The sequence below is a fragment of the Aptenodytes patagonicus genome, chromosome 3 (genome assembly GCF_965638725.1).
Source record: "Aptenodytes patagonicus chromosome 3, bAptPat1.pri.cur, whole genome shotgun sequence".
In the NCBI taxonomy this organism is placed as follows: Eukaryota; Metazoa; Chordata; class Aves; order Sphenisciformes; family Spheniscidae; genus Aptenodytes; species Aptenodytes patagonicus.
In genome coordinates this window covers 77587758-77611954 of record NC_134951.1, presented here as the reverse complement: position 1 = coordinate 77611954, position 24197 = coordinate 77587758, and the positions used below count along the sequence as shown (strand labels likewise).

The following is a 24197-nucleotide window of genomic DNA, read 5'->3' as shown; positions in this document are numbered from 1 at the left end:
GTTTTGGAATAGCCCTCTTGAAAATACATATCCACAAAGAGGACAGGATATTTCAAAGGCCATTTTCCCTGGGTTTCCTTGTTGGGGTCGTCTTTTCCTTTGAAATGTACTTCTTTCAAGTCTGACCTCCTGGGATGTCATTTTTACTGCTTTCTGCTATGGTGAAATGCTGAAAAGGAACTGCAGTCTCTGCTGTTGAAGGACTTGTGTACTTCTAGCATTTTCTTGAAGCACGCAGGGTCTTCAGGAGAATAACCACCAAGAAAGGATGACATTTATTTTGATGTTGTGCTTTTGTTCTGGTTGCTGATTGCTATCTCCAACCAATTCGGCAGAAGAGAGTCCCGGATTCTCAAAATAAAAATGTTTGTGTGCCATAGAGCATGTGTCACTCCCTTATGTTGTAGGTCATTGTGAAGCTCTGCCCTGGGACTCCTGTGCTACTAATGAGTCCGTCTTAATTACAGCCATGAGGTTTGCTGGTGCAGGTTCAAGGTTCAGGTTTTTTGAACCAGTAATTTTGCAAGACAGACCAGAGGTGGAACACATGGTAAAAATAGACTTCTCCTTCAGAAGACTTCTTTTATCAGGCACTCCCTCCAGCATGTGAAAAAGCCTGCTGTCAGTTGAAAGGTGTGATCCCTAAAAAAAGATCGGTCAAAATTCACAGTCTGTCCTGTGCAGACTCTGAGACTCTGAACCAGTGAAAGAGGAGGGAAATGAAGTTTCCTCTGGGCTGAATAACTGGGAGTCTAAACTATAAAATTATCTGGAATCCTTCTTGAACAATTTGTATTTAGCTGTGTTGATCTCACCTACTGGACCACAATACAGACAAAAGTGTCTAAGCATTTACTGGGTAAACTCTTTTCTTAATTGGTTTATAAGTTTCATTAAAAAATTAGGTTACACCTAATGTACAATCTTGACAGAATTTCAGATTTAATAAATTCAAGTAAATATAATAAATCCAGCTTTACAAAGCCCTATTTAAAAAAAAATTCCATTTCAGATGACCTACATAGTTGTTTATAAACTAATTCATCACCTTAAAATGTAGACAGCAGCTTTTTGATGCCTGATTGAAATAACCAGACTGAACTACTTGATCACGTGAACCTTTCCTGACAATATCAACATGCTTGCACAAAAGAAGGCTGTATGTGTAGTTACACTGTATCATTTAAATTAATACGTAAACAGTGTTTTGAGACCTAGATGACAAAGCTGTGTTCTCTCTCAAGTCTGCTTTAACACTCTGTTTCTGTGCTCGCTGAAGATGTGACGTTGAATCACCAGCACTTCGGCTCAGTGCAGCCATTTCGGTCGCAGTGAGGGGATTCTGCACGTTTTGCAGGGCTGTAGAAGCCCTGCTATATGCCGCAGAGTTTGAAGCCCCAAAAGGGGTTCAAGCGATGTAACTTTGGCAAAAATTTAGTTATAAGGGGTGGAGGGCTTTTATCAAGATGGTTTAAGGGTGGAGAAGTACCATGTGGTTTTCATTATCACATCAGGACCTGCTCCAAACTTCATTAGCTGCACTAGCATTTGCTTTAGTTTTAACTAGACTAATGCAAAATAACAAAGGAAGTGATGATGGGTTTCCCTGAGATCACTCAAGTAGTGGAGAAGAGAAAGCAGTTAGAGGCTTTTTTCTGTAGTTAAGGGAAAAAAAGGAGCACTGTTCTGTTTCTTTTTCAGCTAACGCTGTCAGGTATCCCCTACATTTTTGAGGGACTTAAATGCACATACAACGCCAATTATATTTTAATTATATAGCTGTATTGAATGAAGAATTCATTACATTTATTCATTTGCATGGGAAGATCAATATTGTCATTTCTTCTCATGATTATAGTACTGACTACAGCCAAGACAGATAAGAAATAAGTGAGTGGAAAGTTAAACTTTCGACTCATTGTTAAAAGCGGAAGAACTCACTAATTAGGTTCCTTTTTCAATTTTACACATAAAGTTTTTGCAAACCAAGACTTAATCACAAAAGATAGGATGAAGGAAAGTGATATGCAACCAGAGCTCTGTGGAAGGATATCTTCATACCTGACTGTTTCTAACTTTTATATCATAAATGAACTTATGTGGAATAGAATGCCATGAACTTTTAAAGTGGATAGAACTGACAGAGGCTATAATTTTTTTTGTTTTGGTTTGGGTTTTTTACATATAGTGTTACTTGATGCACATTCGTTTGATTGTAATAGTCTAGATTTTCAAATCTCATAGACAAGTCGGAAAGTGGAAGACCACACGATAGCTTTGGGTAGATAGTGAATAGTTAAGACCTCAGTAAGAAGTAGTTCAGTGTTGTTCTGCCATAGGATTAGTCTTCAGTAAAAAGGTTGTCTTAAGCAGTACTACAAAGAACCAAATTGCTTTGCTGCATGATAGAAGTGCTTTTCTAAGAGAGAGACACCAGAAAACAGTTTTTATTAAATCTGTGGTTATTTTAGCTTGCTCCTAATACTGGTGATGCTTTTAAATGGATATTGATGCACTGAGCTACCAAAAAATCTTGGTTCGGCAGGATAAAATAGGGTCTTCCATTACACAAACAGTACGTTTGCAACTCTCATTTGTTCCTGTCACACGCATTTGCTCCCTTTACCCCAAGAGCTTGAATTTATTTCTGAGAAAAACCCCAATCCATGTGCATGGCCTGTAAAACACCTGATGTGTTTTACCTGTACATGTGTTTGTTTATAGATTATTTGTTACCACAGAAATAACTTCTGTTTTTTTCAGGGTATACATTTCTAAATAACTGGTTTTACTATTCATTCAAATGAGACAGAACATTTGGATCTTTTGTGATGAAAGATGTTAAATTGACTGACCAGAAATTTTAAAAAGCCTCTTGAAAAGCTCCATTACACTTTTACTTGGAAAATAAATACATTGCATATAATGACCTTCCTATTTTTTGTATGTGCTTTCAAAGGCAGTCCTTGAGGATACTTTTCATTATGTCAGACCACAGTCAGTTAATAGCAGAATTTGTAGCTGCTACTTTCCAGCAATTGTAGGAAAAAGGTCAGCACAAGAAATATTTTTAATATGAAAAGGTCTTTTTTATAAATGATATCTGGATATGTGTAAATATACTGCTCGTGTTTTTCTCTCTGTTGTTGACCATGCTTTAACTGTAGAAGATCTTTAGGATAAAGTTTGTAGGGACAGTACTTCACAGTATCATAAGGTATGCAGTCTCTGTTTTGCAGTCAAGCACAGAAGAGAATTTAAGGAGGGTTTTCTTCAGCATTCATACTGCTGCAGCAATTTCTCTCTTAAAAACATGAACAGTATATGTTTTTCTGCTACTGATGGATCCTTCTTGAGTAAGCAAGCAAGAAAACTATTTTTAGGACATGGTATCCTTCACTTTCTAGCCATCTGACTTTACTTATGGAGAAAAGCCAGCAACTGGGGAAGAAAGGCACACCTATACAAAAGCAAACTCATTTGGACATTATAGCATATTTGAAAGTGTCAGGACTACTGTATCTCCTTACCAGAAGGTAATTTGTATGCGAGTGAGGAGGAAGACAGTGTTATAGTTTATTTCTATCCCTGAATCTGTAAGGAGAAGGACATCTGCTACCCTTGAAGAGTTTCAAGGTGTCTCGTGTGTATCAAAATGGAAAAAAAACCCTGGAAATAAAATGCTAATTCAAAACCTGTAGCATTATTTTTGCAGCATTGTCAGTCCCTTTGTGCAGGGCACAGTGTTAGCTAGATACTTGATGATTCATTGCTCTCTGACTTCTTGAACAATTCTGTGGGGATTTTTTTCTCTCTAATTTTATTAGGTAAATTGAGCACACCAAAATTATCTCCTAAAGAATATTAAAAATGTCACCTATTTATGGTAAAAAAAAAAAAAACCCAAAAAACAACCAAACTAGTAGATAGCTTGTTTGGTTATATTTATTTTTAAGGCATTTCAAATCAGTCATTTTTGGTTTATATTATCTCAGATTCTTGCTTGCACTATTTCTTTTCAAACCACCAGCAGCATTTGTTCTTTATGCATACATTAAACTGGTCTTTTACACTACTACAGATCAATGTTCTTTTTCCTGTGCATTGTATGTTTATATGGGTTTTTTTCAGTATATTTTTTAGAAACAACTCAAATTTTAATACAATTTGCTGAGACACACATCTGACACTTACATACTAGATTCTTGCAGGCCTATTTCCTGCTCTCTTAGTCCTTTTTAATAAACAAACAAACAAAATGCCTCAGCTTGAAAAAAATGTTTGCTCACATAATAAATGTTTTACTGCTCTGTCTTTATCTGTGGTGTTTTATTGCTCTAGAGAGGATGAGCATGCCCTTATCCAGCAGTATTGTCAGACGCTGGGAGGAGAGTCGCCTGTGAGTCAGCCACAGAGTCCTGCTCAGATACTCAAATCAGTGGAAAAGGAAGAGCGAGGAGAGTTGGAGCGCATCATTGCTGACCTCGAAGAAGAGCAAAGGTCTTATAATCATCCTACCTGGTGTCTGAATTATCACCTCGTTGTTTGAGCCATGCATGTACTATGTACAGTTGTTGGAGATGAGAAGACATGGACCTAGGAGTCATGATTTTAGGGGGAAAAAAAAAAAATCAATCAAGGCGTATGTCATGCATAGCCTGACTCTGTTAGGTAGAAGAGGGTGGGTCTGTGATAAAATATCTTAGTTTCTACTTTATTGTTTTATGTTTTATGTTTTTTTCCAATAAACCACAAGTCAAGATGTTGTCTTTGTATGAGCTACTTGTGTTCTGTAGTTGGAGGTGATGATAGCATCATTTGATCTAAGGATGTTTTTTTCTATTAGTTTACTTGATTAAGTCATCATTCTCCTCCTCTTTTCAATATACCAGGAGTCTGCAGATAGAATATGAGCAACTAAAGGAGCAACATCTTCGGAGAGGAATAAACCCTCTTGCATCACCTCCTGACTCCGTTGTGTCACCTCAGCATGCTTCTGAAGATGCCGAGCTCATTGCTGAAGCTAAACTCTTGAGGCAACACAAAGGTCGCCTGGAAGCAAGGATGCAAATATTGGAAGATCACAATAAACAACTGGAGTCTCAGCTTCACCGGCTGCGGCAGCTACTTGAGCAGGTAGATGTACACTGATGTCTTTCCCCCATGTTGTTTCTGCATGATGAATTTCTTGGTGGAACAAAGGCGTTGGAATTTTACTGTGGATATTTTCACCACACTAGCTTGGTCTGTTGCACTCAGTCATTTCTAGGATGAAGAGAACTTTTTTCCTACCATCTAGTATAAACCATGGTGAAAGTCGAATGAGCACAAGATGATTACAAGTGCTGGAGTGAGCATGGTAACTTAGGAAACATTGAGAATAACACAAACAAGTGCAATAGGTTTTTATTCATGAAAAAGCAGGGGGAAGAAAATACACACCCTATTCAAAGTAGTGGTGTCAGTCGCACCCTGTATTTGACTTCAGTGTTCCAGTCTTTCCTTAAATAATTTGTTTATTTGTTGTCATGGTTAGTCACTGAAACCTTTCTTAGCATGCCACAGACAGATGGCCAAAGATACATCTAAAATGCAAAGGAGCAATTCATTCCATTAAAAATTCAGTTCCTCTTGAGTAGAATATTTAGACTAATAAGCTACAGCAAAATGGTCTGCGCACAAATAATGCTGAAGGCAAGAGCCTTTTAGCAAATGTCAGTAGCTAGAGATTGTAGGGTTTCTTTGTTGGGGAAGAAATATTGATTGTTTTTGAAGTCAGCATATAGAATCATAGAATCATTAAGGTTGGAAAAGACCTCTAAGATCATCGAGTCCAACCGTTGACCCAACACCACCATGTCCACTAAACCATGTCCCTAAGCGCCGCATCTACGTATCTTTTAAATACCTCCAGGGATAGTGACTCAACCACTTCCCTGGGCAGCCTCTTCCAATGTTTAACCACTTTTTCAGTAAAGAAATTTTTCCTCATGGCAAATCTAAACCTCCCCTGGCGCAACTTGAGGCCGTTTCCTCTCGTCCTATCGCTTGTTACTTGGGAGAAGAGACCGACGCCCACCCCGCTACAACCTCCTTTCAGGTAGTTGTAGAGAGCGATGAGGTCTCCCCTCAGCCTCCTTTTCTCCAGGCTAAACAACCCCAGTTCCCTCAGCCGCTCCTCGGAAGACTTGTTCTCCAGACCCTTCACCAGCCTCGTTGCCCTTCTCTGGACACGCTCCAGCACCTCAACGTCCTTCTTGTAGTGAGGGGCCCAAAACTGAACACCGCATTCGAGGTGCGGCCTCACCAGTGCCGAGTACAGGGGCACGATTGCTTCCCTACTCCTGCTGGCCACACCATTTCTGATACAGGCCAGGATGCCATTGGCCTTCTTGGCCGCCTGGGCACGCTGCCGGCTCATGTTCAGCCGGCTGTCGACCAGCACCCCCAGGTCCTTTTCCGACAGGCAGCTTTCCAGCCACTCTTCCCCAAGCCTGTAGCGCTGCATGGGGTTGTTGTGGCCGAAGTGCAGGACCCGGCACTTGGCCTTGTTGAACCTCATACAGTTGGCCTCGGCCCATCGATCCAGCCTGTCCAGGTCCCTCTGCACAGCCTTCCTACCCTCAAGCAGATCAACACTCACGCCCAACTTGGTGTCGCCTGCAAACCTACTGAGGGTGCAGTCAATCCCCTCATCCAGATCATCAGTAAAGATATTAAACAAGACCGGCCCCAAAACTGAGCCCTGGGGAACACCGCTCGTGACCGACCGCCAACTGGATGTAACTCCATTCACCACAACTCTCTGGGCCCGGCCGTCCAGCCAGTTTTTGACCCAGCGCAGACTACACCTGTCTAAGCCGTGAGCCGCCAGCTTCTCTAGGAGAATGCTGTGGGAAACAGTGTCAAAGGCCTTACTGAAGTCCAGGTAGACCACATCCACAGCCTTTCCCTCATCCACTAGGCGGGTCACCTGGTCATAGAAGGAGATCAGGTTGGTCAAGCAGGACCTGCCTTTCATGAACCCATCCTGGCTAGGCCTGATCCCCTGGTTGTCCCGCTCATGCCTTGTGAGCGCCTTCAAGATGAACCGCTCCATAATCTTCCCCGGCACCGAGGTCAGGCTGGCAGGCCTGTAGTTCCCTGGATCCTCCTTCCGGCCCTTCTTGTAGATGGGCGTCACATTGGCAAGCCTGCAGTCGCCCGGGACCTCCCCCATTAACCAGGACTGCTGATAAATGATGGAGAGTGGCTTGGCGAGCACCTCCGCCAGCTCCCTCAGCACTCTCGGGTGGATCCCATCTGGCCCCATAGACTTGTGAGCATCCAGGTGGCGTAGCAGGTCGTTAACTGCTTCCTCTTGGATTATGGGGGGTTCATCCTGCTCGCCGTCCCTGTCTTCCAGCTCGGGGGGCTGAGTACCCTGAGGATAACTGGTCTGCCTGTTAAAGACTGAGGCAAAGAAGGCATTGAGTACCTCAGCCTTTTCCTCATCCTCGGTGGCAATGTTCCCCCCCCGCATCCAATAAAGGATGGAGATTCTCCTTGGCTCTCTTCTTGTTATTAATATAATTGTAAAAACTTTTTTTGTTGTCTCTAACGACAGTGGCCAGATTGCGTTCTAGCTGGGCTTTTGCCTTTCTCATTTCCTCTCTGCACGACCTAACGAGATCCCTGTACTCTTCTTGAGTTGCCTGCCCCTCCTTCCACAAGTGGTCAACTCTCCTTTTTTTCCTGAGTCCCAGCAAGAGCTCCCCGTTCAGCCAGGCCGGTCGTCTTCCCCGCCCATTCTTCTTATGGCGTACGGGGACAGCCTGTTCCTGCGCCTTTAAGACTTCCTTCCTGAAGATCGTCCAGCCTTCCTGGACCCCTTTGCCCTTCAGGACTGTCTCCCAAATGCACATCTGGATTATAAAAATAATATCAGCAACAACTACAAGGTGTTGTTAGAGATGTTAGTTTGTACTGTATCATGTGTTTCCTCCTAACTAATCGTTACATTTGGGTCAGAGTCCAGTAAGGCAAATGATTCCTGCCTTCCATGAGTCAGGTGACTGGCTGTACGTAGTAGAGGATTTAACTAAGCCAAGAAAGAGACCACATAAACCAGGTATCAAAATGGCATAAGTTCCTGCTGTAGATGATACTCTCATCACAGTGATAAAGATTATTTTTTGTTTGTTTGTTTCACTGGCTGACTTTGTCATTTTTCTAGGCAGTTTTGGCTGAATAGCAATAAGATGCATCTGTTCCAATGGCTTCCCTACCCCTCTAGCAGAGTATTTTTGTTGTTGTTACTGTCATTTTAGAATCTTTAATCAGTATTTGAGTAGCTTAAATATTTAACAGGGAAGATAACTGATGCAACTGTTAACAATCATTCATGAAGTATCTTGAGAACTGTGGCCAATACTATGTTTCAGAGAAGGGTTTAAAATCTGCAAAGAAACAGCTGTAGAACAGAAACACAGAAGTTCTGCCAAACCCACAGTCACTTTCAGCTTAGTGCTTAAAGCAGGAACATGTTCACCCTTTAAAACTTCTTTTTTTTCTAATATAGCTGTGGATAATCTTACAATTTTTTAATCTTTTCAGTATCCTTATAACATTCTTAGTAAGACCTTTAGGGTATACATGTGTGTTGTGATAAAGTGGCTGGGGGGGAGGGGCAGTAGTTTCTTCTTATCAGCTCCGCCTTTGGAATTTTCTGGGCAGTCTGCAACTTGTGGTTTCTGATAGGGTAAGGTAGAAGAGTTGACTTTTTTCAGTATTTCTGATCATTTACACCTCATTTATATACTGTTGCTCTTTTGCTTCCTGTCCGAAATCTCCCCGCTCTGTGGGAGTTATGCCGCGCTTCTGATTGTTCCAAACCTGTTCCATTCCCAAACCTGTTCCTGTTTCTCCTGTCTTTTAATGGAGGGGCTGGTATGAAGTAAATTATATGAGAAGGTCTGCATTATTGCTTTTATAGTATATGGGTGACTTTTCAATATGCCCTTCTATATGCAACCTTACTTTATTTAGCGGGAGTTTTTTTGACCTGCCACTAAGCAGTTTTTTTGCAGGCTGTCTCCAAAGACGCTGAAGCTACTCCCCTGAAGGGGATTTAGAAATTGTAAATCATTCATATTATTAGTATATGTTCTTTGGAAGTTCTTTATTTTGACATTAATACAATTATGAAGCAGCACTGAATCCCATTACAGCCCCCTTAACTTTCTGAAAAAATGACCATCCTTCAGCATGTTTGTTTTTCTGTCACCTAGGCCATTCACAGTCTATGAAAGTCTTTACCTCTTTCACTGCTTGAGGAAGGACTTTATCAGAAGCCAGCTGAGGATCTAAGTACATTTGTTTCTCTTGCTTTTGTTGGCTGTCCCAATTATTCTTAGTGGGTATAAGGAATACCTTTTCTCATTAATGAGATGGATGATTTGGGTGGAAGATTCTCATAAGTCCCAATGTCAAAATATATAACAACTCTGTAATTCCTGTAATAATAATTTCTGGTATTAAAGGACACAACTATTTTACAGCAATTTCTTTGCTGTGACTGGCATTTCATGCCATCTCTTTCTCTCTTCTGTCAACAGCAAGTATCTCCATTTCTCTTCTCTACTCAGCCTCCTGACTGTTGTTTGGGTTGGTAACTTGCCAATGATTTTCTCTAAAAGATATGGAGTGAGTGTATCTACATACAGATGTTTGGGTAGAGAATGAAACTTAGAAACTTTCCTGTAGTAACTGTTTAATCTAGATGAGAGCATTCTAAGACATTCTTTAGGAGCACCTTTAGCAGAAATATGCATGCATCCTCACTGCACATTTGTCTACTTCAGGTCACAATTCTGAGGTTACCATACTATTTTTATTTTAGCAAGCCCAAAGGATTGGTGGCTGTCACCCGATGTTGTCATTTTTGTCTGCCTGATTGATTATAGTGCCAAAGAGGAAGGTGAAACAGAACTGGCCTGTGACAACTTTGATACCAACATGTTAATCATATAGAGGAAAAATAAAGAATCCATTTTCACCTTTCTTAAGCCCTTTTAGATACTGCATGTGCAAAGTAGAAGTAAGGCCTGTTATGAAGGGCATTTAAAGTCTGTTTGGCTTTTTCTCTGCTTGTCTGAGCTACTGAATAGAGGTTTCATATTGGATTTGATATTGAAGTTAATGGGAGCTAAAATCATCTGGCAATGGCTACATCATCAGACTCTAAGAGCAAATATGGACTGCAGCTCCCCCTCCAACTGAAAGCAGAGGAGTTTTATCAAAAGAGGAGACTTTGTTTCTTTTGTGGCTGGGAGAATAGGTCTGGAACAAGAAGAAACTGGGAGAACAAGTCTGGAACAAGAAGAAACATTTGTAATGGATGTGGAAAGGGAATTGGACTTTTTGAGGTGCTCTCTGTGATTTGGGCAGGGGGGAGCTTTTTGTTTTGTTTTTTACCAAAAGCAACAGAAGACAAAAGTCAAGGGAAGAACAGGTATATTTTATCTATCCATTAAGCCACAAAACACTTCAGGCTATTCTTTGGGAAAGACACCAGCAGGAGGCATGCTGAAATAAGGCACTGTGGATCAAAATTGGTTAAAATAAGTATCTCCCGTGAAATGCTTTAAAAACTGATGTAATACAGAAAAAATCCCTCAATTTCAGAGTTTTCTGGAGAAGAATTTATCTGTCCCTTTGTATCTTTATTTGATTTTGCAATAAAAGAAGTTTGAAAACTCCCAGAAACTGGAGTTGGAAACTTCCCCCTCATCCCCATAGAGGCGTGCTCAATCTCTCTGCTTTTATTTGTTCAGGAAGAAGAAGCAGGCATATAGTAACATCTAGGGCTATTTTCTTATGGTTTCTGGCTTAAGGGTTGTCTGCTGGGTTGTTTTGAATAAGGCAGCATGAACTTCATGATGCCTGAAGGGGGTTGATGATGGAAGTGATCAGATTTTGTAGATGTTACACAACTAGGGTCAAGTAGAACATGATTTTCTACATTTTTTTCTCAGGTTCTCTCCCAGTAAAACTGTTAAATCATGTAAATACATGCAGCTATATCCTCAACTGTTTTGCATTTAACATTTTTCAATAGCTGATTATTGTATTACGGTATTTATGCCACTACCAGAACCCTTCCCTTTCTGCTCCAAACCCCACTTTTCATTTGCTTAACTGTATTGTCCTGGTTTTGGAAGAAGAGGGTTTTGGTTTGTTTTGGCTTTTTTTGTTATTGCAGTCACTGGAACTATGTAGTGTAACATTTATGAGTATATTTAAATGAAAATGAGGTCATTTTCATTCACTGTCCTCTGATTACAAGGGGATGTGGTTTTTGGTTTGTTTTGTGGGTTTTTTTTTTAAATCTGACTGCAATATTTAATTCTGACTGCTGCAGCAATATATGTTACATCAACGTAAAGTATTCCAAGTATGTTTTGTTTGCTCTCAGTTTATCCACTGTTAGAGTGCTCGTGCTCTGCAGGGATCTTTTGTCATTTGCAGTAGCACTCCTAAGTGGTACTAAATAACCTTCACTACTAACTCATCATTTAAGTATGTAGGCATCTCCTTTCTATCCTAATTAATCTTGACTTTACAGCGCCTCATTATCCTTGATCTAGCCTATGTGTTGCTGTACTGCAGGTTTGTATCAAGTCCAGCACCAAGCTTCCTTCCTCAGTCATCTCTGCACCATTTGTCCACAGTTACTGCTTGATGGGGGACAGAGATCCAGTCCAGATGCAAGTTTGCATTTTGGATGATTCAAATTCTCTCTGTCCATCTGTTTGTGGAGTAGGCAAGCAGCCACTCTGCTGCTGGAGTTAGCCTTGTTGTTCTGTACTGAAGTAACTCTTAACCCTTGGAAAGTTTGCTTCATCTCTTTAACATTGTAGCTCTAACCTCTTCTTGAACAGAGGTTCCTGGCTATACAGAATTACCTGGAATTAGTTACCCAAGGCTTGGCCTATTTAAAATCACCACACTCTTTCTATCTAGACCCTGTAGCTGGGTTGAAGCCTGATACTGAACAGCAAATTACTTAACTATTTGGTAGGCATTCACTGTTCATAGGAGTGTCTTGATGGTAAGATCCTTGGCTGGCTTGAAAATATTTCAATTTTTCTTTGTCTTCTATATGCAGAGCAATATTTCTTGATGTATTCTTTTACTCAAAGCTGGAGGTTGGTATTGTGCTGAGAGAGAGATGAGATTTGGAGGAGAAAAAAAGATTTGCTGAGTGCTCAAGGAAACGTTTCCTTCTATTTCTCACCCCTGTGTATGGAAGAAAAAGTATCTTCCATTGTTCAACGATCTTCAGTTTTGTTGAAGATTTTTTTTTTTTTTTTAAACTGGAAGTTGTCTCAAAAAATTGAATGTCGCACTTAAGGCTGTGAGCTGCAAAGGAGCAAACTTGTCCACAAATTAACTGCCGTTCTGTATATTGCCTCTTTGCATTGAGTCTCATAGCTGTTAGGTACTTGTTCAGTCTCAGTTTCAAAAAGATCTTAAAAGTAATTATATTTTTTTATTACTTCTGTATCTGCTTTTGACAGATTTACTTAAATAATTTGCTCTTTAAGCTATTTGGAAGTAATTTGATGATTTGCAATCAAAATGATAAATGATAGGGGCAACCATTTCAGCTAAGATTCTATAACTGCCTCAGATGTAAATTCTGTTTCACGTGCTTCTGTTTTTTCAGAACAATCACTTCTGGAGCTCAAATACTGTATTACTACTCTCTTCCTCAAAGGATTTCTTACAAGTAAGAAGGAAAAGAGGAAAAAAAAAAAAAAAAGCCTGAATCAGATCCCTTCCTATATTTCTGAGTTGTTATAGTGAAGAAGTCTTACGGTCTTTTCTTATTTTGTGTCCATATATGTATACTTATACATAATCTCAAGCACATACGTGGTTACAACTAAAAGTAATATAGAACTTATGTGTTTGATTCTTCAGGTGAATTTAAGAGTCCAGAAAGGCTTGCCAACAACATGGTTTTCAAAGCGTATGGGTTCCTTCTCATAATTTTCTGGAGATTACATAGTACATAGTTTTCCTGCAAATTTGGTGTCCTCCACATTATTGAGAAGCAGCATCAGCAGGAGTGATGGCTAGCTACCACTTTTTAGATTTAACAAAGTTCTCTTGAATCTTGTGTCCTCACTTGGCTTGATTGTGAAGGAGTTTTGCAAAACTGTTCGTGACTGAACAGTTGTTTCTAAGCATGATCAGTCATCCTAGTAAAACTTCTTAGGGGACCTTAGCTGAATGTCCTCTGTGCATGTGTATGTATATATCCATACGTATATATACAACCCCGATAGTACCATTGTGTAGTACCATTGTGTAGTCTTTCTGAGTAGCTGGACTGAGAGCCTCGGCAGGCTGTTTGGGTTGTACGTAACATTGTGTTTCTATGGTTCGTGCTCGCAACAGAACATTGGTTTTAAAAAGACCATCAACTGGAGTCTCATAAGAATTACACTTAAGTCTAAATTTTCTTTTAACAGGTTGTTGGTTTGCTTTTTTCCCCCCTAACGGTTGTATAGTCCTAAGCCAACTGTCAATAGTTGGGAGAACAAACAAGAAAGAGCACAAAAAAAGAAAAGGAGCGGGATGACTGCATACAAGCCCACACTTAAATTCTGTAGATACAATTTATCTAAATGTGGGTATTATTGTCTTTAATGTAGCCTGAGTCAGACTCCCAGCTTAATGGCGCCTCCCCCTGTGCTTCGCCCCAGCACTCCGCCCTCGGCTACCCGCTCGAGCAAGAGACAGGCTCACAGTTTCATCAGACAGGTAAGTGTTTTGACCAGATAATGTGCTGCGTGGGTCTATAGGTAACTACTGAATAGGTTTGTTGACATCTTTCTGAAAAGATTTATAAATAAAAAGGAACTGATCTTTGTGATGCTACTGAGAACAAGACTTACTGCAGCTGGAGCTGTTGCTTCCCCACACTTGGAAACAGCTGCGGTATCACAAGAATCCATGTGACTGAATTATGGATTTCTGTCAATAGACTCTTTGGTTCCATCCATTCTGAGCAAGTGAATTCACTGGGCAAATCCATCCTCATTGAAGGGGGAACCAGATTTCATTGGACTGAAATGGCCAACAGCTGTTTGTCCTACAGCAGATGCATGTACCCAAGTAATCTGTCAGATAAAGGAACAAATGTTCAGAACATGTAATTGAAGCTTCCTGATGGCTGCTTTAAAAATTCCTGTGTATCCTCTGCTTATCCTGGTATTTTGATGACCCCACCCCTCAAAGACTTCACATCTTTAGGAATTACTGAGTATTTAAGTGTACAGCCCCTGCACATGAGGGGTTTTCTCTCTTGAAAGATTATTTTAAATTCTCCAATATCAGAACTCATTCCACTGGGAATTAGCAGAAATAACTACAGACCATTGAAAGCTCAAAATTAGGGGAAAAAAGAAAAGATTTTTCTCAAATTATCTTAAGTGCAATTTCCTCCCTGTATAGATTAAAAAATGATTTTATTTCTGTGGAAAACAGGAAAAATGTTCTCTTCCGTGCTGAAAAGTTTTCATTCAGCATTGACAAGTGTTTTTATTTTAATTTATCTGGAAAAACATGGAACTTCTTCAAGTCTGATTTAATGCAATGGTAGATTTATGAGAGATGCTGTCTAATAACACTGCCAGGAGTAGAGCCAGTTGTATTCCCTAACAATTCCCTTGGCTAATTTTAAGCAGCATTTTTTTTAAAAATGGCAAGGAGGATTTTAACACTAGTGAAATTGCTGGTGCATATTGAATAAAGACCATCTAAAAAATAAATGGGGTTTTTTTTCAGAATAAGGATGGTGTATTCGCTCTGAAAGTTACATGACAAATAATCTGAAAATGGAAAAGAATTTTAATTGAGCGCCTACTGAGTACAATTCCCTCAACTTGTAAAATTTTATTTATTTTAACCGTAAATTCTTATATACTGCTCCTTCTTGGCAATTTCTTCTAGTTAAATCTTGGGTGCAATGGTTAAGTTTTAATAAAAGAGAAATGAGTTCTGCTGCAAATCAATAATGTAACTTTCAACTCCTCTCCCAAGGCTGGCAGTTATCAATGACAGTTCCTGCACATTGAGTTACAGGGGCTTCAGGTAGTGGTTTCCCTTGAAATATAAAGGAGTATTTAACTAGAAGGTTGGATGAGAATGCCTTTCAGAATGTTGTTGTCTTTTTTTTTTTTTCCTTCTCCTCTCGTTACTAAATTCATTGCTCTTTTTTGTTGTCATATTTGCAGATGACTTGTTAGTTCCACCTCGTGATACCAACACAGATCTAACAGATGTTATGGAGCAAATCAACAGCACGTTTCCAGCTTGCTGCTGTAAGTGTAACAAAATATGTCTCTGAGAATAGTATTGAATTTGAGGCCGTCTTTTGAAGAAAAAAGTCGTTCTTGTGGTATTGACTAGGAAAAAAATCTTCTCTCTGAGATTTCTTGTCAAGATATGCAAGATACATAATTCTGTTCTTTAAAGTTCCTCAGTAGACACTATTTGTGAAGGTAAATATACAAATGTTCTCATGTTTTAAGTGGAAGTGATTCACTATAAGAAAAGCCTATAGCTCCATATGGAATTTTCAGCTGTGCCCACATAAGGGAAAAGAGACCTAGAATCCTGTTAGCTGCTGATACAAACCTTATGTAGAACTTAAGTGAATGTAGATTCAGAAATTCTGAATGCCGTTTCTCTAATAAGACTTGGAAAAAAGGCCTTGGGCAACAGGAGGGACCATAGCCCAATCCTGACTGCCTGAACTAATTATTGAACTAGTTATTAAACTAATTGACCAGAGGAAATAACTGTTAACACAGCACATAACACCTTTCCCTGCTTAAATGCATTGAAAGTTGATATTTTATTCAGTGTCTATTAAAGAGAGATCAAAAGGAAAACCAATTAGTTTCCTATGCATTGACTTATATCAGCTGACATACATCTCCACTGATCCTGTTCCTTCCAGAGTGTCACTCCACTTACAAGAGTGAGGAGCTCTCTCTCTTGTTCCAGCAGTATTTCACACAGAGTGTTGGTTTTGGCAGGGGAGGTGAAGTGGCAACTTTGTTACTCGTGTATTTTGGGTTTTTTTTAAATATGTGCATACATATATGTCTTCACTTTCAGCTCTCTTGCCTTAGAAAAACAGTAGTGAAAACTTTGATATATTCTTAAACTTTCAACAGTTCTTTCAAATGAAAGGTAATAATCATGGTCAGTTTTAAAAGGCACAAGTGAGAGGGAGGGTGTTTATGCCCAGTCCTTTTGGAAACATCATGATTGAACTCTATTCTGTTCTATTTTGTAAACTCGGTGAACCCTGTTAAAATACCCCTTTTATCTCTTGTACGTACATTGCTTGGCTGTGAAGAACTGCATCACAGAAGATGCACTTTGCACATTTTGAGAAAGCAAATTAGGATCTAGCAAAAAAGGTTTTGTTTCAGCTGTCCTTTGAGATTTTCAATGAGTTCAATAGTTCAGAGCCCATCGCTTTGCAAATTAAGGATTCGATTCTAAGGAGCATCTCTTCTTGAAGTCAACAGCTAGTGGAGCTACTCAGCACAACTCAAGGGTGTGCACGTATACAAATCAGTAGAAAATGCAAGTCAAGTATCAATTCTTGTTTTTGCAAATTCCTGTCTTGCATGTATAAGCAGTATAGCAGCTACTGGACATTTGGCCCAAATGAATTTACAGCAAATTAGCAGAAATACTCCCTTGCATTCCTGTCAGGGCAAGCTTGATAATGAGGTCTACTTTCTGCTACCAGGAAACATGGGGAAAAAAAATTCTAATATCCATAAACAACATCCCGAATGAGGCAGGAGGGGACTGCAAGTGAAAACAATGGCCCCACATCCTTTCATATTGTGAAGTGTTTCTGAGCATTTAAGATTAAAGGAAGTCATAGTTCCAAATTTCACGTGACTTTTCCCTTTGACATGCTGCTGCAGAAATCAAACCAGCATGCCCCAATTAGTCGGTACTAGTTATGTTTGCTGCTCTTCAGTCATTCTATAATATCTCTTACTTGGGAGATTTACTAGGAGCATATTTTTTTAACCATGTAAGATTCATATACTGTTTTAGAAGCCTGGAATGAGGATTATTAGTCTGGCCTTCCCAACAGAGTGCATTAAACTGAGTTTTGCTAAGGAAGACCATGACAGACCATCTAGTCCACCGTCTTTCCCTGTGGCCATTTGAGATGGATCTGTCTTTCTGGACGGACAATTGTCTAACCTCTTCTGTAAGACTTCCAATGACGCAGACTCCACGGACTCCCTAGGCAATCTGTTTTAAGAGCATCACTGTATTCCTAACCTTAAAAAATAATATCGTTACCCTTTTCTAATTATACCCAAGCTAAGTTTTATTAGAACAGTCCTCATGTTCAGTGTATCGTGTCCATGTAAAACAAACAAAAGCTATTTTTTCACCACCTCATCACTACTGGTCTCTCCTACCTTGGCCGCAGCTTTCATTAAGGACAGTTACTAGCATCTGAGCCTTACGTAGATTATTTTTATCCCATCTTGACTGTAAAATAAAGCCAGTCTTCTTATTTGCTATATTTGTTTTTATGAGTTTCAGGTTATAATTAATCTTTAAATCAGTATTTCTACTTACTCCAAATATCCCTTATGAAGCAATTATTCATATAGTAAGGCCAGCACTGCTCTTAATGTGGGGGTTTTTTTTTGTCCCCAGATCCTTTGATAATGGATATAATGCCTCTTTTCCTTCCTTGTTTATGAGGTTGGTCCTCAGAACTAGGCAGGTGTGCAATATTGGGCAGAATTCTTGCCTTTGCATCCGAGTGAGTTCCAGAACAGAGCATTTTGAACAGATAGTATTCTAATACAGCACTCGTAGATCTATATGGTCGCAAGTGGTGAAAAAGGAACAATTCATATCATCTATATATTCATAGTGCTATAAATTTGTTACAAGTAAAGTAAATTTGTGATGAAAGTTATGTATAGACCATTACAACACACTTCTAGTTAAATGTTTATTTTTTTTAAGATAGGAGTCTTTCTGTTCTCCTATAGTACTTATTTTCCTGACGCTGGTTTTGTTTTTAAACAGCCAAGATGCAGAACCATGTAAATGTCTAACTCTCTTTTGTTTTTTCTATTTGCAGCAAGTTTCACTGGCAGGCCACAGGTATGAGACATGCTTACATACTTGCATATTCATTGGAAGCAAAGTAAAGCAAGTGGAAAAGTTCCATTAAAGCCAAGTGGCGGGGGGGTGGTCTGTATTTTTCCCTAGAGGTCTATTTGGAAGCTAGACGGATGTAACAGGAAGGCTAGATTCTGGAATATGCCAGTTAATAGAAAATTCCTGCTAGTTGAGGCATTACCAAAGATACTATGGTGTGCAGTTCTGGGATGCTGACCAGGTGGAATCAGCTCAAATCTATCAGGGCCAATTAGTTTCAAGCCAGCATCAGCTCTGCAAGACCAAAGCTGGTTCTTGCAAAGACATCCATACTCCTTGTGCTCTGGTGCCCACCGCTGCAGTTCCAGGAGCTATGGGCGCCAGGGCACAAAGGTCAAGAGCCACACAGCATCTTAGGCATTAGATTAAGCTGCCTTCTCCCAGTAGGCAACCACTTTACAAACCCAAAGCAGAAATTTGGCTACTTTCAGAGTTGACAAAAATGTGGGAAACCATCTGGTATTTAGGTACTTGTTCTTGAAAATCTAACTGGTGTGAATGATCAGTTAAGTTTCTAAGTAACAGAAATAGGAAAAACACTTGCTATAGGTTTAGGTTGATATTAGAGCCCACGTATGACAAATAAGGAACTACATAATCTTGTGTCATTGCAGAGTTCTTTGAAAGTTTCATTGTTAAATAAGTTTTACAGACTACCACAAATTGCTGTGTGAGATTTCAGAGGAATGAAGTGGTAGGGAAGGAGTCTATTTACTCCCCCAAATTGCTTCACCTTGTCCAGTAATCCACAGTTTGCAAGGTCAGACCTCCCCAAACTGAATGTCTAAAAATTCAGAAATACTGCTCTGCAAACACTTTCTTGGATTGCAGTATCTGGGATAGTAGGATTGCCCTCCCAAACAGGAATTTCTAAAGAGAATGGGATGAATCATGCCCTGCGCTCAGTTAACTCAAACTTTGTTTTTCAGTCTCTTGGTAAGTTAAATTAGTGAATTAAACTAGCATTTTTCAGAAATCCTTCCTCTAAGCAGGCACAGAGATAGCTTTCAGTGTTATCAGTGAATAATACTAATCTTCCTGAAAAAGCATTTGATTTCTTTTACATACAGGATGATTCCCAAATGGTCTCACTGCAAATCCACCCTTCCAGAACCATTAGAGAAGGCACGTTTGTCTGTTCAGGAACAGAATCCTGAAACAGGAGCCTGGAAATAAGCATCACAGTTGAAGGGGCCGAGTCCAAATCCAGACTCTGTATACTCTCTATTTTTACTACTTAGGCTTCAGATAGGACAGTGGTTTGCCTAAATGTTTTTTCTATGGGTGCAGAACATGGAGAGTCTACAGTTATATTTAGTGCTCTGTAGACTAACATCCTCTGGGCCTTACTCAACAAGAATTTTAAACACTGCAGTATAGTAAAATTAGGTCTCTCTTAACTACATGCCTCAGTGATTTGCTGAGTCTTGGGCCAATACATCTACATTTTTAAAATACAGGGTTTTTGTAAGATAACATCCACGTCCTTAACTGAACCGAACCTAGAGTATTTAGAGCTTTCTGTGCGTGTTAATGTGGTACTGACGTGGTTATTTCTCATCATGACAGGCAATGTGAAGTGTTCATTTGGACATCGACCAGTGCTTCCTGATGTGCAGTACAGCCCTCTTCTACAAACCACCAGTCGCGAGTTCCATTTCATCAGAAGGCTGCATGGGACCCTGGAACATGCCGTTTGCTCTGTCTGCGTGTTCTACTTGAAATAGTAAAACACTGAATACCCAAAGACGAGGATGTTGTTTTTATAGTATTGGGTTTTTTTCTTCTTCTTCTTCCCTTTCTATGCAACTGTAAATTAATGAGCAGTGGAGTATTTGTCACTGATTTGTATAAATATACAGCCGCGGGAAAAGGGGCAGGGGCTTTATATACGTTCTTTTTGATAATCGTAAAGAGAACCGCGTAAGGAGTTTGGAGCAAAATGTTACATTTATACATTCCTTTCACCTCTTTGCTTTTACATTGTAAAATACCCTTAGTTATATTCTCACACGTTTAATATTCTGTACTGATTATTTATATGCTAACCATCTGACCACAGATTTCAGATTACCCTTGATTTGTTTTCAGGATTGGCATATGAGTTCCCATAATCTGCATTATTGTTACTGGTTAACAAAAACTACCGTTGGGTGCAAGCTACAGTATTTTAACTAACTCCATTAAACGAGGTAAACTCTTATTTCAAGTCATAGTCATCATCCTCATGCACCAAGATGGTATTTTTAACTTTCTTTTAGTTATTTCCAGCCAACACACTCCATTCGGAGGATTATTTTTTTAAGCCTTACTTTATTTTGAATCAGGAGATAGCTAAAAAGAGGACTTAGATGATAGCTTAAGTTGTTTTTAGTAAGGTCTATGTTAGCGTAATCTTTCCCAACTTTGTTCAGAGACAAAAGCTTTGCTGTTCCCTGCTGTGCCAAACTTGCTTCAAGTTTTGGAATTTACAGTCTGTGAAGTAAAGCTCATTTCCGTGAGATCCCCTTCTGATGATCTAAACCAAACACACCAGCCTTTTGTCTGCCTCTTGGAAATGAAGAGACAATTAGAAAGCCCTTTCCAATACTATTAGCAATGGAACATTTTCTTCAAAACTGCAATGCACTTAGATATTATCATTTGGCATTGTAATCTTGCAACTCATCTTTATCTTTGAAATCATGTATTTATGTACTTCAAGTAGGGATAATTACGGGAAAGTTATGTCACTGATCAGCTGATCTCTAGTTTTAAAATTATCATAAGAGATTTTAATGCCTTCACGGAGTTTACAATGCTGCATGGACACTTGCTTTAATTTCAGGACATACCTTTACTTGGTAAAACTGCATGCAATATATTTCACGTATAGTGGAGAAAAACTAAACTGTGTTGTTCTTAATTATTACTGAAGGAAAAAAAAAATCTCAAAATGGTATTGGAAGAGTTGTAAATTCTCTACTGCTACCGAAAAATGCTAGAGGACATTAAGACAGCAGGTCAGGCATTTCTAGTGTTTCTGTGAAGTGGTGCAAATTAGATTGTCCTGCACCCACAGTATTTGCTCCTGGACTGCTGCTGCTCGAGGAGTGGTTTGGGCACAGCGTTGACCACGTTCTAGTGTTGGCTCCAGTGCCAGTTCTTTCTGAACCCTTTGGCAAATTATTTAACCACTCTGCCTCTGTTTTCCCATCTGTAAAATGGGGATGATAGTACTTACCTCTCAAAGGTGTTGTAGGGCTTGCTTAGTTAGTGTCTGAAAAGCTCTACATAAATGCTAAGTATTACTCCTGAGTGAGTGGAGCAAAATTGTCAAGGTGGGAAGAGAAGATGCTGCCTCCTATAAATGCTTCATCTATTAAAAATAGTAGCGTAGTTATTTTGAGAAGAAAAAACCCCACATTTTACAGAAGAGGAAAGCCATGACCACCTTTCTACCTCAGACCTATCTTCATGAGTAGTATTGGAAATAGCTTTATATTCTGTTCTCTGCAAAGTACTTTGCTTTTATCAAGCTACATCATTCTCTAGGCAAAGAATCCTTAAAAATACCCCCCTACATAAGTAAAAATTCTCAGTAGTGAATTTGGTGGCTTTTATTTTTGTTCTGAATATGAGGTTATGTATAAAGTTGTTTTTCTGCCTGTGTTTGTATGCATCCTTTGTCCTCTGCTGCCAAGTAAATGCTACTTCAAACACTACATTGTACCATTCTTCCTCTGAGACAATAATAAATAAAATGAATATATTGCAGTAACGTGAGAAAAAGTATGGAGTTCTTTCAAGTTTTGTGGTCTTCAAGGATGGCTAAGTGCTGAAAAATTCATTCTGAAGAAGATTTATTTTAAACAGGAGTGCTGTGATAGTCCATTTCTATGTGCTAGCATTTTTGGAGTGTGATCTGCATTTATATAAATGAGATTAAGCAGTGTTTTCTCCCCATAAATCTGTGCATATTTTCTCCAGTTTTCCATCTTTAGTGATTTAGTCTGGAATCCTCCTCAGTTACATGACAGATGTTAAATTTGATCACTGAGAAGCAGACTGCTTTTATTTAAAAAATGCTATATATACATATTACAAAACAGCAATAATGCATGAAGCCCTGTCAAATATTAGAACTGTAAATTAGTCTTCAAGTTTTGATGGCATTCAGTCAACATGCTCAGCTGAAACACAGCATTAGGTATTTGGGCAGGAAATAAGTACTTTGTACTGATTTTAGGTATTTGCATTAAGCTAATGCAAATTGCGTTAATGATTGCGTTAGAACTACTATGCTTAAAGGAGGGAAAAAATCCACAACCCTAAGAATTCTGTTTCCTTATAGTAATAGGTGGCACTGTTTTCATGCTTAGTATTTATTAAAATATTATTTTTCTTCAAACTCTAACACACGTAAAATGTAAGCGTCAAAGTAATGGCATTTTCCCTCAATTTGTAAAAGGGTGCTTAACAAATAAGTTGTAAGGAAAAATCTTTTTTTTATGTGGCATTTCGGTGATTCAGCAGTTAACAAGGAATTTAATTATAGAAATAGCAATATATTGAGTCGAATTAAGTTCTGCATTTAGAACAATAAATGTGTCAAAGAGGAGGAGACTGGTAGATTAAAGAATCTGTTAAACCATAAAATCTTTCTTTAAAAAAAGTACACCTTTTAATTATATGTTTCTAGAGTTGAAGGCAGCAGAAGCGGGCTGTGGATCAGTACCAGGGCCTGACACTGAGAACAATTTATCAAAGTGCTGAAATCTACAACTTGCACCCTCTGTACCCTGATCGCTAAGGTGGCAGGTGCCAGAGCTCGGTAACGCTGCCGTGTGCGAGGAAGGTACTCTCAGCTTCAAATCATGCTTCAGTACTGTGCCGTGAAGGTCCTGGCTCTTGTCGGGGGGAACAGCGCAGCACCCACTTCTCACCAGCTTGTGTGGGGCTTTTCTTGAGGGGCTTGGGGAAGGCCAGCGGCAGGGCACAATGAGCCATGCAGTGGCAAGCACTCCCTCACCTCTCTGCACAACCTCCTCCTCTGAGCACTAACCGGGCTCTTCTGCTGTTGTTTTGTCAGGCAAAATAAAGCTGACATGATACTTTTCAGGAGAATTACATTCCTGCACCAAGCTCTCAGTCCAAAATGCATGCCTATCCATCTCATCAGGAGAGACACCCTCCCGCGCAGCCCAGAATGGATGAGGTGGTTGATAGCATATTTGTTCAAATTTTTATTACAAAACACCCTTGAGCTGAAACATTACTATCAGATCAGTTCATTTTCTCAGAGAAGATGCAAGATTGATGCATCTAATTAAAATCGGAGCGCAGAAGTTCCTCTACTATTGGAGCTTCATCGTCAGGGGAACTTCTATAATGAAACAGCTCTTCTTGGGTGGTGGTGCTGGTGCTATTATTTCTTTTTGGACAGAGACAAGGCTCTTCAGATGTTCAAATCTCAATATATGAGATGATAGTTAAATTACGAGACACCAGCCCCACTAGATCAGAGATACTGGACCCAGACACAAACTGTCAGTATGCACGTAACTCCTATCACCTGAGTGTCCTGGGTCAGCGGTTCTGTTCTCTCTTCTGTTATTTCTACAGTTGAAAAATGAGAAGGAAAAAAAAGCTGAATTCAGCCAAATTAAAAATGTTTTACTGTAATGGGCAAGCTTTGGATTTATGCAAAAGACCAAAATACTCTTTTAAACATTTACAGTACAAATTGCCCTTTGGAGAGAGTTTACTCATTACGTGTATTTTTTGTTCTCTACTTTAGTACGGAGTTGCCCTAAGAAAGACCTTCCTGAAGGTAAACATTCGCACCACCGCAAAACTGAATAACGGGTCCTGCCTGCTGTCACGCAGAAATGAAGACGTCGTGCCATATGGCTGAGAATTCTGTTCCCACAACAACA

At 39.5% G+C, this 24197-nt stretch overlaps 1 protein-coding gene across 5 annotated transcripts in view; it reads left to right on the top strand.

Moving 5' to 3' along the window:
* The window catches only part of UTRN (utrophin), a 418084-nt gene extending 396045 nt beyond the window's left edge, over window positions 1–22039 (top strand). For all 5 annotated transcript variants that reach the window (XM_076333919.1, XM_076333918.1, XM_076333920.1 and 2 more), the window contains 6 exons: window positions 4342–4500; window positions 4893–5136; window positions 13704–13812; window positions 15288–15374; window positions 18200–18222; window positions 19849–22039. In XM_076333919.1, the coding sequence (XP_076190034.1) occupies window positions 4342–4500; window positions 4893–5136; window positions 13704–13812; window positions 15288–15374; window positions 18200–18222; window positions 19849–19857 (631 nt within the window). In that variant the 3' untranslated portion in view covers window positions 19858–22039. The remainder of the gene's footprint in view (window positions 1–4341; window positions 4501–4892; window positions 5137–13703; window positions 13813–15287; window positions 15375–18199; window positions 18223–19848) is intronic.
* The last annotated feature ends 2158 nt before the right edge of the window (window positions 22040–24197 follow it).